The sequence below is a fragment of the Schistocerca gregaria genome, chromosome 2, assembly GCF_023897955.1.
Source record: "Schistocerca gregaria isolate iqSchGreg1 chromosome 2, iqSchGreg1.2, whole genome shotgun sequence".
In the NCBI taxonomy this organism is placed as follows: domain Eukaryota; kingdom Metazoa; phylum Arthropoda; class Insecta; order Orthoptera; family Acrididae; genus Schistocerca; species Schistocerca gregaria.
The window spans coordinates 40,230,450-40,244,367 of NC_064921.1; the positions used below are offsets into that span (position 1 = coordinate 40,230,450).

General features: G+C 39.5%; 1 protein-coding gene across 3 annotated transcripts in view; it reads left to right on the top strand.

Annotated features, from left to right (window-relative positions):
• LOC126336281 (clusterin-associated protein 1) overlaps positions 1–13,918 on the top strand; it is a 141,534-nt gene that overhangs the window by 44,268 nt on the left and 83,348 nt on the right. For all 3 annotated transcript variants that reach the window (XM_049999802.1, XM_049999800.1, XM_049999803.1), the window contains 2 exons: positions 3,022–3,117; positions 3,475–3,692. In XM_049999802.1, the coding sequence (XP_049855759.1) occupies positions 3,022–3,117; positions 3,475–3,692 (314 nt within the window). The remainder of the gene's footprint in view (positions 1–3,021; positions 3,118–3,474; positions 3,693–13,918) is intronic.

The window sequence follows — 13,918 nt, forward strand, 5'->3', positions numbered from 1 at the left end:
GTGCAAATTTACTGTACTATCAGAAATGACTAAACATACCAACTTCTTTTTAACAGAAGGCACTTTGTTACACTGTTTCAAGTTTAAGTACACCTTCACATAATCAGGGGTAATGTCTTTATCTAGGCACTGTTGATTAAAGTCAATAGCCATACCTGCTTTCACAATTTTTAATTTGATGTCCATGTACCTGGTTGCAGCTTTTGATACCTCGGCAGGCAGGAACTTCAATATTTTAAACATAGCTGCACAACAGCAACCACTCCACGTAATAAAACAACAAGAAAACAATATATAAAGAACACCTCTTAGGTAAAAAAGGACCGAATATACACAGCTCTACTTTTGCTGAACACCTCCTGATAGCCAGCCATACGCCTAAACTTTTAGAAGACACTGTTATCCTATACGGGGAAGTCAAAGGGCGTAGATTAGATCTGTGGGAAGAGTTACAAATTTTCAAACATCTTGAGCTCAAGGATGGTAATATACTGAACGACCAGTGGAACCTTGCTTGTAGACAATTTTTCGAAGGCTTTAAACCTGTATAACATTAATGCTGGTAACCTTAGTGGTTTATTTCCTCAGGAAGCTATGATGCACCTTCATTGCTTTAAGCTCACTACCCCTTATGTAATGGTGGTTTTCTCACGATGTATGTTTGCTACTACATCGGCCCTAATGTGATTTTGTCTAGCTCTAAAATTTTGGTTTCCCTGCGAATGTGTATTAACAGGATTGTGTACCAGTGTTCGTAATTCTTTCTTGACAAGAGACATTATTGTCAATTTTAAAGTTCTGACATATATACCGTTTGTGGGCTTCACTAATATAGTAACATAATTTTTATATTTTGGCTGTATATGCCACTGAGCGTAATTTTCTCGGCATAAGCGCCCCCTTGTTTTTTAATGTATTACTACATTACTTGTTCCAATGTTCCCATACTGTTATAACGGGAGTGTTAATTGCCTTCCTTTGTTATTGTTACTTTATCTAAGTACGTTATTAATAATGATAATTTAAACGTTGCCTTTGTACACCAATTGGCACATGTTTCTCACCAGGAGCGCCACCTGCCCTGGTTTCAGAGTAACTATGTTTGCCGATTACACTCAGTCAGTTGTGAGCTCTGCAAGATCCATGTACTATTTTATATTTACATGACAGACCCTAATTCTAGGGCTATATTTCATTTTTGACAAATGGATCTATGCTGACATTTGTAAAAACGGCGATGGTGCATTAATCCTTACTAATGTAAAATTGTAAGTACCAGTCATCATTATCATATTTCTGTAATGCAAGAGCTCTCTAATTTGTGTTAAAGTTTATTCTTGGCTTAAGTTTCATACTTTTCTAATGTAAGCTTTGATGTTCATTGTCCTTAGGCCACCTTTTGAAGAAGACAAATTTATATTTGTCGAAACCTAGGTAAGGGATTCTTTATCCATTGCAACTGGTCGGGTGTTTATAATTTAATTAATATAGGGAATGTTTATTCACAAGGAAGATCTGAAATTCACAACACCAAACACAGACTGCATTTTCACAGCAGCTTAAGTGAAATTATACAAGAAAGGCATCTCACTGGCTTCTGGTGATGGGAGCATCAAACCCTTCCAGGTGAACTTTGTAGTGTACAGCTCACACAATTTCATTCTTGCAAAAGGAAAGGAGATCCCACTGATGATGAAGTGAGAACACAAGTTTGGGCTGGACTAACACTGGGAAGGAAGGCAGTCCCCTCACATCCACTGTAATCAATTATAATCACCACAGCAAACCTAAATCTGGATGACCAGAAGGGAATTGGAACCTAACTCAAAGTGAATATAAATTGAAACTTCCTGGCAGCTCAAACTGTGTGCTGGACTGAGACTCAAACTCAGGACCTCTGCCTTTTACGGGAAAGTGCTCTACCAACTTTATAAATTCACTGCTATAACCAGTACACCATCTTCCTTGCTCTCACTCTTCCAACGCACAAACACATTATATAAGCACCATCCTTGTTACTTAACCTTTCTTGTAGCCTTCCTCTCCTAAATTTTGGGACTACTATGACTAAACATAGCATAGTTTGAAACTTAGCATTTCTGAATCCATTTGTTGAAAACATTTACGAACCTTTATAGCAGAAGAACCAAACCATTTCAGCTATTTTGTATGTATGCCACCCATACATATGCAATAAGCATAGGGATGCATATATTAATATTGACCTCCCTGTCAGAATGCAGAAGCGCAATTTCAGTTAGATATAGGTATCTCGCCATCTCTTATCAATGAGAATACTTGCATTTTAATGGATCTACTGAGAAAATGTCTATAGTGGGCAACCCAGTCCTCTCCTCTAGGCCAGTAGGACGATGTATGGTAACAACTATTCGTAAAATAGATAGCCAGGGTTAATGCTGTGGTGTTACATACCACTCCAGGCAAGTGACATGTATCCCTATGTATTCTTACTGATGAATGATACCTTCAAAAGAAAACAACAAAACAAGCTATCATAGAGGAGAGTGTGGTTTGATATTACATTTGCATACGGATAATACATGTCTTCAAGACAGGACAGCAGCTCAGTAACTTAGCGAAAGGAAGTACAAAATATGGAAGCCCCTAGCAATGCCAGCCTACTCTGGAAAAGTAGGAAGTCATCAGAGAATATATAATTCTGACAACAGTTATGATGTTTACTTAAACAAATTAAATTTCATTCCGATTCATTCTTCCTTCAGATAGACTTCTATGTGGATATTTTGCATCAAACATTACAATTTGACAGAAGATCAGTATTTTACATTGTGCTGAATTACTTTTACCTACAGTTAAGCAAATTCTTTTCTCGGAAAACTGAATGTACATAACTACTTTCATTTATTGTTTCCATCATTGTATGACCATTTAACTGCAATTCTCCTATAATATAAATTTTAAGAATAATTTGAAATTATTTCAGTTAAATACGTGTATTTTTCATTTAATACTGAAGTAAAGATCTTGTTGATGTTTTAGGCAAATGAAATAAAAAAAGTTAGATCACTAGCTTCAGAGATAACTGCTAAAGGAGCGGCTCTTTATGACTTACTGGGAAAAGAAGTTGAGATGAGAGTAAGTAAGCGTCTGATTTCTTTGTTAAGATACCATTCACATATTTAAAGTTACTTTGTTACAAAACCAATTATTTCACTATAAAATTCCAAGCCTGTGGAAACTAACCAATTTCCATATCCAGAAATAAATAATTTTTTTTATTTTTTTTATTTAGCTGCTGTTTCACATTTGTAATTTTATGATCTGTGGTGCTCATTTTATCTATAGACCACTAAAATTACTGTGTGGCGGTCATCTATGTATATCTTCCAAACTAAGCTATAACTTTCTGGATAAATCATTTGATAAGTAATGTCTCTCTCTCTCTCTCTCTCTCTCTCTCTCTCTGGATAGTATTTTATGTGTTCTTCACAGGAAGCGCGCAATAGTTGCATAGCAAAGCAGATGGAAATTGGGGAACTTGAAGAGGCTATGAAGAAAGCTGTTGAAATGTTAAAATCAGACATAAACAATATAAAACAGCTTATAGAAAATGTTTCAACAGGCGAGGCAAGTCTTGACTCCAAAATTGAAAAGAAACGGATTGAGCTGGACAGAAACAGTAAACGATTGCAAACTCTGAGGAAAGTGAGGTGAGAGTGATACTATTTAAATGTCTCTCAGATAGTTATTTTCCATGCTAGGGGAAATTTGTATGAGAAGCACAAATGTATCGACAGATTCATTAATTTATTAATTTCTTGATTTGTTCCTCTGTGGTATAACGTACAATTTATGAATGTTGTCAGTGATTGACAAAATGACTTCTGAAGTAATCTGCACACACTTGAAAGCTGTGCACATCAGTGTGTAGTCATCCATGACAGTGCACTGCGGAAGAGCAATACTGTGAACTTCTGACAGAGGCTGCCACGGGCGAGTGCCTATTTAAATCGTCGCATGCTACGATCGCACTCAGTTATTATGTTAATATTTCTTGCATACATTTGTGTTGTCTTATTGTGTTCATTGTATGTTATGGTAATTGCCGTATATGCCACTGTCTAGTAAAGTTTATTAACATTCCTGGTTTTGTTATGTGTCCAACTTACAATACAAGTGACAGCGAGTGTTGGATTGTTCTCCGCACAGTTTTTAGTCTGTGGTTGGGTATCCATTGCATCTACGATGTCTGATGATGCTACTGATGAGTTTGTACACTGGTAGGTTGATCAGTTGGGGGTTCTTACTATGGCGTTACAGCATCTCAGTCACCAGTGCAACACACTGTAACCCAGGAATTGCAAACACTTGCCTCTTTTCTGACCAGTCCAGTTCTGTTTCAATCTATGCTGCTTGCCGTATTTCTGGCTTGTGATGAGAGTCGAAGAATGGGAAGTCTACAAAAACTGTTGCAGTAGCATTTTCACGCATTTTTATTGACTGATGTTACCTTATGCCATGCTTTGTTTTTGTCTCGGTTATCGTTCCACATGTATCAACTCCTTTGCCAACTAGCCCCCACACAATAAGATGGGTCACAAAGCTCCTGTTTGTAATGCAAAATTCCAACAGATGCTGATTTGGATGTTAATTATGTGTCGGCAATTTCCGTTACAACCAATAAGATTTTTATTGATGTCCTGATTTATCAGAAGGTTTTGCACATGCAAGTTGACATGGATACAGCTGTGTCATTGCCAGCTTGCAAATGTACATGGACTTGTGTTTTCCCCCCTTTAACACCAGCGTCGCATACATTAGTCACTTGGAATAAGCGAAGCATTCCAATATTAGGTGGTTTCTCGGTCCCAGTACATATAAATCTGTGGTTCACCTGCTGACTTTCGTGGTGGTAACCAGTTTATGTACCAAAAATCTGATCTGTTTCATTTTGACGCCTTTAACCTTTTTGGATTTGCTATTTCCGATTACGTTTATCTCATCTCTGATCAAGTGGCTTATACACAACTTCACTCTTTATGCACTGAATTTTCCACTCTATTTTCTGCAGTCTTGGGTTGTGCCAATAATTTCAAAGCCAACATCGCCATGACACCTATGGCCAGGCCCCTTTTCTTTTGGGCTCACTCAGTGCCGACGGCACTTGGTGACCGAGTCAGGGCAGAGCTCGACAGCCTCACAGCCTCTGATGTCATCAAACTGATTGCATCCAGCAAATGGGCTACACCTTTTTCATTGTCAAGAAGCCATTGGAACGGTTATGGCTTTATGATGATATCAGTGTTTCTGTCAATGCTCAGTGTATCACTGACACATATCCCTTGCTCTGCCCATACAAACTTTTTGCTAAGCTCATTGTTGTTGTTGATGTTGTGGTCTTCAGTCCTGAGACTGGTTTGATGCAGCTCTCCATGCTAATCTATCCTGTGCAAGCTCCTTCATCTCCCAGTACCTACTGCAACCTACATCCTTCTGAATCTGCTTAGTGTATTCATCTCTTGGTCTCCCTCTACGATTTTTACCCTCCACGCTGCCCTCCAATACTAAATTGGCAGTCCCATGATGCCTCAGAACATGTCCTACCAATCGATCCCTTCTTCTGGTCAAGTTGTGCCACAAACTTCTCTTCTCCGCAATCCGATTCAATACTTCCTCATTAGTTATGTGATCTACCCATATAATCTTCAGCATTCTTCTGTAGCACCACATTTCGAAAGCATCTATTCTCTTCTTGTCCAAACTATTTATCGTCCATGTTTCACTTCCATACATGGCTACACCCCATACAAATTCTTTCAGAAATGACTTCCTGACACTTAAATCTACACTTGATGTTAACAAATTTCTCTTCTTCAGAAACGCTTTCCTTGCCATTGCCAGTCTACATTTTATATCCTCTCTACTTCGACCATCATCAGTTATTCTGCTCCCCAAATAGCAAAACTCCTTTACTACTTTAAGTGTCTCATTTCCTAATCTAATTCCCTCAGCATCACCCGATTTAATTCGACTACATTCCATTATCCTCGTTTTGCTTTTGTTGATGTTCATCTAATATCCTCCTTTCAAGACACTATCCATTCCGTTCAACTGCTCTTCCAAGTCCTTTGCTGTCTCTGACAGAATTACGATGTCATTGGCAAACCTCAAAATTTTTATTTCTTCCCCATGGATTTTAATACCTACTCCAAATTTTTCTTTTGTTTCTTTTACTGCTTGCTCAATATACAGATTGAATAGCATCAGGGAGAGGCTACAACCCTGTCTCACTCCCTTCCCAACCACTGCTTCCCTTTCATGTCCCTCGACTCTTATAACTGCCATCTTCTTCCTGTACAAATTGTAGATAGCCTTTCGCTCCCTGTATTTTACCCCTGCCACCTTCAGGATTTGAAAGAGAGTATTCCAGTCAACATTGTCAAAAGCTTTCTCTAAGTCTACAAATGCTAGAAACGTAGGTTTGCCCTTCCTTAATCTAGCTTCTAAGATAAGTCGTAGGGTCAGTATTGCCTCACGTGTTCCAACATTTCTACAGAATTGATCTTCCCCGAGGTCGGCTTCTACTAGTTTTTCCTTTCGTCTGTAAAGAATTCGCGTTAATATTTTGCAGCTGTGACTTATTAAACTGATAGTTCGGTAATTTTCATATCTGTCAACACCTGCTTTCTTTGGGATTGGAATTATTATATTCTTCTTGAAGTCTGATGGTATTTCGCCTGTCTCGTACATTTTGCTCACCAGATGGTAGAGTTTTTGTTAGGACTGGCTCTCCCAAGGCTGTCAGCAGTTCCAATGGGATTTTGTCTACTCCTTGGGCCTTGTTTCGAGTCAGGTGTTTCAGTGCTCTGTCAAACTCTATACGCAGTGTCGTATCTCCCATTTCATCTTCATCTACATCGTCTTCCGTTACTATAATATTGTTCTCAAGTACATCACCCTTGTATAGACCCTCTATATACTCTTTCCACCTTTCTGCTTTCCCTTCTTTGCTTAGAACTGGGTTTCCATCTGAGCTCTTGATATTCAGACAAGTGGCTCTCTTTTCTCCAAAGGTCTCTTCAATTTTCCTTTAGGCTGTATCTATCTTACCCCCTAGTGAGATAAGCCTCTAAATCCTTACATTTGTCCTCTAGCCATGCCTGCTTAGCCATTTTGCACTTCCCGTCGATCTCATTTTTGAGACGTTTGTATTCCTTTTTGCCTGCTTTATTTACTGCATTTTTATATTTTCTCGTTTCATCAATTAAATTCCATATTTCTTCTGTTACCCAATGATTTCTACTAGCCCTTGTCCTTTTACCTACTAGGTCCTCTGCTGCCTTCACTACTTCATCCCTCAAAGCTACCCATTCGTCTTCTACTGTATTTCTTTCCCCCATTCCCGTCAATTGTTCCCTTATGCTATTCCTGAAACTCTGTACAACCACTGGTTATTTCAGTTTATCCAGGTCCCATCTCCTTAAATTCCCACCTTTTTGCAATTTCTTCAGTTTTAATCTACAGTTCATAACCAATAGATTATGATCGGAGTCCACATCTGCCCCTGGAAATGTCCTACAATTTAAAACCTGGTTCCTAAATCTCTGTCTTACCATTATATAATCTATCTCATACCTTTTAGTATCTACAGGATTCTTCCATGTATACAATTTTCTTTTATGATTCTTGAACCAAGTGTTAGCTATGGTTAAGTTATGCTCTGTGCAAAATTCTACCAGACAGCTTCCTCTTTCATTTCTTTGCCCCAATCCATTTTCTGCTTTCCCTTCTTTGCTTAGAACTGGGTTTCCATCTGAGCTCTTGATATTCAGACAAGTGGCTCTCTTTTCTCCAAAGGTCTCTTCAATTTTCCTTTAGGCTGTATCTATCTTACCCCCTAGTGAGATAAGCCTCTAAATCCTTACATTTGTCCTCTAGCCATGCCTGCTTAGCCATTTTGCACTTCCCGTCGATCTCATTTTTGAGACGTTTGTATTCCTTTTTGCCTGCTTTATTTACTGCATTTTTATATTTTCTCGTTTCATCAATTAAATTCCATATTTCTTCTGTTACCCAATGATTTCTACTAGCCCTTGTCCTTTTACCTACTAGGTCCTCTGCTGCCTTCACTACTTCATCCCTCAAAGCTACCCATTCGTCTTCTACTGTATTTCTTTCCCCCATTCCCGTCAATTGTTCCCTTATGCTATTCCTGAAACTCTGTACAACCACTGGTTATTTCAGTTTATCCAGGTCCCATCTCCTTAAATTCCCACCTTTTTGCAATTTCTTCAGTTTTAATCTACAGTTCATAACCAATAGATTATGATCGGAGTCCACATCTGCCCCTGGAAATGTCCTACAATTTAAAACCTGGTTCCTAAATCTCTGTCTTACCATTATATAATCTATCTCATACCTTTTAGTATCTACAGGATTCTTCCATGTATACAATTTTCTTTTATGATTCTTGAACCAAGTGTTAGCTATGGTTAAGTTATGCTCTGTGCAAAATTCTACCAGACAGCTTCCTCTTTCATTTCTTTGCCCCAATCCATATTCACCTACTATGTTTCCTTCTCTCCCTTTTCCTACTGCCGAATTCCAGTCACCCATGAGTATTAAATTTTCGCCTCCCTTCACTACCTGAATAATTTCTTTTATCTCATCATACATTTCTTCAATTTCATCATCATCTTCAGAGCTAGTTGGCATATAAACTTGTACTACTGTAGTTGGCGTGGGCTTCGTGCCTATCTTGGCGACTATAATACGTTCACTATGCTGTTTGTAGTAGCTTACCCGCACTCCTATTTTTTTTATTCATTATTAAACCTACTCCTGCATTACCCCTATTTGACTTTGTATTTATAACCCTGTATTCACCTGACCAGAAGTCTTGTTCCTCCTGCCACCGACCTTCACTAATTCCCACTATATCTAACTTTAAAGTATCCATTTCCCTTTTTAAGTTTTCTAATCTAACTGCCCGATTAAGTGATCTGACATTCCACACTCTGATCCGTAGAACGCCAGTTTTCTTTCTCCTGATAATGACGTCCTCTTGAGTAGTTCCCGCCTGGAGATCCGAATGGGAGACTATTTTACCTCCGGAATATTTTATCCATGAGGACCCCATCATCATTTAACCATACAGTAAAGCTGCATACCCTTGGGAAAAATTACGGCTTTAGTTTCCCCTTGCTTTCAGCCGTTCGCAGTACCACAACAGCAAGGACGTTTTGGTTAGTGTTACAAGGCTAGATCAGTCAATCATCCAGACTGTTGCCCCTGCAACTACTGAAAAGGCTGCTGCCCCTCTTCAGGAACCACACATTTGTCTGGCCTCTCAACAGATACCCCTCTGTTGTGATTGCACCTACGGTACGACTGTCTGTGTTATTGAGGCACGGAAGCCTCCCCACCAACGGCAAGGTCAATGTTTCATGGGGGGGAGAGGGGGGGGGGGGCTAAGCTCACTAGCGGTCAGTATTTTTTCGAGATTGTATTCTCTGATGCATATTTGCAGCTTCCTGTTTATTCTGGCTCTCAATGGCTCTTGGTCATTAACATGCGTTTTGGCTTGTATCAATACTTTCGGTTACCATTTCACACGGCCAGTGCTCCAGCAATTTTTCAATTGTTTCTCGAGCAACTCACGACGTATATGCCTGGCTGTCTTTTCAGGTAAGATTGCTTCTTATCATCAGTTTTTGCTGGAAGCTGTATCGGTTGCACAACAATTCTTCTCATTGGTCGCAGGCATGTGAAATGGTATTTAACAAAGTGAAGTCTATGTTACAATCTGCACCTTCGCTTGTAACCTACCAGCTGGGTCAACATTTAGTTTTAGCAACAGATGCATCCCAGCATGCGCAGGGGGCAGTGTTAACTCACAAGTATTCTCATGGCTTCGAGGAGCCTATTGCATGTGCATTGAAGATGCTTAATTCACCTCAGACTAGATATTCATAAAGAGAAAAAGAAGCCCTTGCCAATGTTTATACCTTAAAGAAGTTTCATGTTTTCCTGTATAATGTAAAATTCAATCTCATCATGGGTCACAAGCCATTAGTTTCACTGTTTAACCCCTCAGCATCATTGCTAGACAGAGCAGCGCATCACCTTCAGTGTTGGACACTCTTCCTCTTTCAGTGCAGCTATGAGGTTCACTTCTGCTCCATATCTAAACATGCGAATGCTGAAGTGCTCTCCTGTCTTCCGGCCAGTCCTGACCCAGTTTTTGATCAGGAGGAGTGTTTGTGTTTCCATGTGGATGAATGCTCTCTACAAACTGTCAATGGTTTTCAAATCTCCAGCACTGGGGTCACACTGGGTAGTGCTACTGATCCAATGTTATGGAAAGTGACCCATTGCATACAACATGGCTGGCCTGAGGTGCCTCCATCATGGGCATACAATGCCCTCCTTAAATATCATGTGTTTTGACATAATTTCTCTGTTGTTAATGGTGTTCTACACTTTGATACGGACTATTCAACTGCTCGCTGAACAGTTCCCTCAGTGCTCTAATTGGAGATCCTGCAATTGCTGCATGCTGTCGACTGGGGTGGGACGTAGGGGGCATGTCACGCACCAAGGTGTTAGCTGGCTGTCACGTTCGCAGGCAACATTGTCTCCATGGCCACAGCCTTTGCAGGCCTGGTACTCTCTCTACATAGATTTTGCCGACCTTTTACTTCCTGCATACTGGATAGTAGTAATTGATGCATATTCTCGGTTTCAATCTGTTGTTTGTTGCCCATCAGTTTCAGCCTCTGCCGCTATGGCAGCCCTGTCCAAATTCTTTTCCTTCGAAGGACTTTTGGTAACATTAGCCTCTGATATCGGCCCTCAGTTTGTGTTGCAGAAGTTTCCTGCCTCCTGCAACATCCGTGTGATTCGCCACATTTTTGCGCTGCCTGTCCACCTGCAGTCCAACAGTGAGGCCAAAAGGTTAGCTAGAACATTCAAAGAGCAAATGAGAAAGTGCATGACTTGGTTCCCATACAAAATTGCCTCGAATCAATTTCCGTCTTCATATTGATTCCTGCTGTTCAGGTAACAACGGCCCTGCCAAACGGCTTTACAGGCATTGACCCTGAAAGTTCCTGGATCTCCGGCAGAAATATTTTACAAATAAAGTTAGTAGAAAACAAGTAATAAATTTAAATGTCATGAGCTGTTGGTAAAGTTTCACTGCATGAACACTGGAAATATAATAATCAATAAAACTCTTTTTTCCTTTCATCATTTTGTGGGGTTCTCAGTGAGCAAAAGCTTTGCAACAGTTTAATGTTATGTGTAAAGTATTTTTTGCAAGTCACCTAGTGCTCTCATTCTCACATACTGGACAAATATAGTCCAGGTATTTGTGTGGCGCGTGTTAATCTACCGAGCGACATATATATATAGTTTCTAACAGTAATAATTGTCTTACTGTGTTAAACCTTTAACACTACATTATACCTCCTAATTTAGCATATTATGACAACATTTTAAATTTGGTCAGTAATTATGCGAAATATTGAAAACCAATTTTTGCTGGATTACAGTGCCGTGGGCTGGTCACTTAGTGATACAGATGATGACGCACTCCGGTTCTGTGCTCGGGTACCGAGCCATCCGTGCCCTACATATTGAGCTTCTTCCTCTGATTTGGCATTACTAGTGTAGGATCGGTGTGTTTTTATTCAGTCAGAAGTTCTTACAGTTTGTCTTCATTGCATTTAGTTTTATTCTTTTGTCCAATGACAAGAACTTCATGGTCTAAAACTATGCTTTGAGAGCATCATTGACTTTTTTGTCAAGTATGTGGTAATTTTTTCTATAAATCAGTGGTCTACTGTCTTTGGCATGCAGTATTTTCCCTCTATTTGTAGCACACTGTGGGAAATCATTAAAATAGATTGTGAAAAGGATTGAGCCTGATACTTTCCCCTGAGGTACAATTATATTAACCTATTTTGAGTCTTGTACCAGTACATGAAATTACTGTTTATCTTGCAGTACACGAAATTTCAACTCAGTACAATCTCTTTCCCGTGTAAGTCTCAAACTGCTTATTTGCCACACCTATAGTTCCTAATATCTCTCATTTATGTAATAATATTATGTGGTCAACATTATCAAAAGCCTTTTAGATTCAACAGGATACCAGTTACAATGTCACCTTTCACCACAGCTTCGTGAAGCTTTTGTGAACTGTGTTACAGCACAGGATGCTCCACTTTATGACCTGGAAACAAACAGCTTGGTATTATATGGTATATAGTTGTTCTCTATGAGATCAGAAGAAAGTCTGTGTTTGCAGCAAAGAGAAAAGAAATGGTGTAGTGGTACAGGTAAAACTGGCACATTGGCTAGTTTCCATCAGGTACAAGCATCCTCAGACATTCATCGCCTCAGTGGTAAAATGTTTGATGTTTAAAGCATCACTCGACACTGTTGTCAGTAATTTGTGTTGAACTGGTGCCAATCTGTGCCTTACACCTTGATGTGTTACCCCAATGATTATCTGTAGACGCTCATGCCTCACCAGTAGTCGACAAGTTGACTAATACGTGACCAGTGGGAGCTCTGCCTGTATACCAGTTACAGCGGTTACTGTGTCCCCTGCAGAGATGCCTTCATAAGCTAAAAATTATTTAGAATTTTTAATTCTATATGTAAAGATGTGTTTTATAATTTTAGCACCTTATCCACCCAGCACTGTACCAAGCACAGCTTCTTTACCTCCTGTTTCCTTTGACTGTGGTCCACATCATATACATACCTTTCTTTGTAAGCAGATAAGTTAAACTCTTCATTATCTGTCCATTTTAACCATACAGTCATACCTCCGTCTGTACACTCACGGTCATTCTTCCCGTGCATTATTCGTGAATGGAACGGGGTTGGAGGACTCAGTTAATGGTACAAAAGTACCCTCTGCCATACACCATTAGCTAGCTCACAGAGTACGATGTAGATGTAGAAAGACACCATCTGTCATCACCAGTAACGATATGAGATAGGAATAGTCAGTGTGTTCACAAGTCAATTGGTGATGAGCAAGCAGAGATGCACACGTGGCCATCTGCCAGTTTTTGTGAATTTGGCTTAGAGCACACTGTACCCGTACACCCAATTTTTGAAACTTTGCCATTGATTGCAAATATTGCACAATTGAGGAATGATCACAGTTCATCACATGTGCCAGTTCTCTGGTACGGCTGATGTGAATCGTTGTGGACTAATGTGTTTAAATGATTTTTATCAAACCTCGAAGGTGTTTCTGAACATGGAGAGTCACTAATGTCAAAACTATCCTCTTTAAATCAGAAAACCATTTTCTTGCTGTATTCTGTCTGATGGCATTACCTTCATATACGACACAAATGTTTCTGGCTCCCCCACTGCTGTCACTCTGCTGTTGAATTCAAACAGAGGAATATGTTGGAAATGTTCCAATTTCTCCACTTGGCTCTCCTATTTAGAGAATCCAGAGCTCCACACAGTCTCCAAATGACAAAATGACAATATTTAAACACAAGTAGCAACAGTGAACTACAGATAAAAAATGACAGTTGGTAAATAAATCCATAGCAACCATAATACCAACATGCAAAATAAAAAAATAAAAATATAAACAGTACAAACGTATGCACCAAACTAGTATATGGAAGTGGTAAAATTGAAGTCCTGTAAGAAATATTGATGCCAAACCAGAAAGATAATTTAAAGAGAAGTCAAAGTATATGGAGAGGTCCAGTACATAGGTGAGAACAGACAAAGGTCCTCCCAGGGCTCATCTGCAAAGAGGGAAGTCCACTCTCATCCAGCCTACTGCTAACCAGATTAAGGATGAAGACAGTTACAGAGTAGAGCTGGGATATTCACAACAGTAACATTGAGAAGGCTAAAAACGTAATAGGCCATCCTCCTTATACCAGTC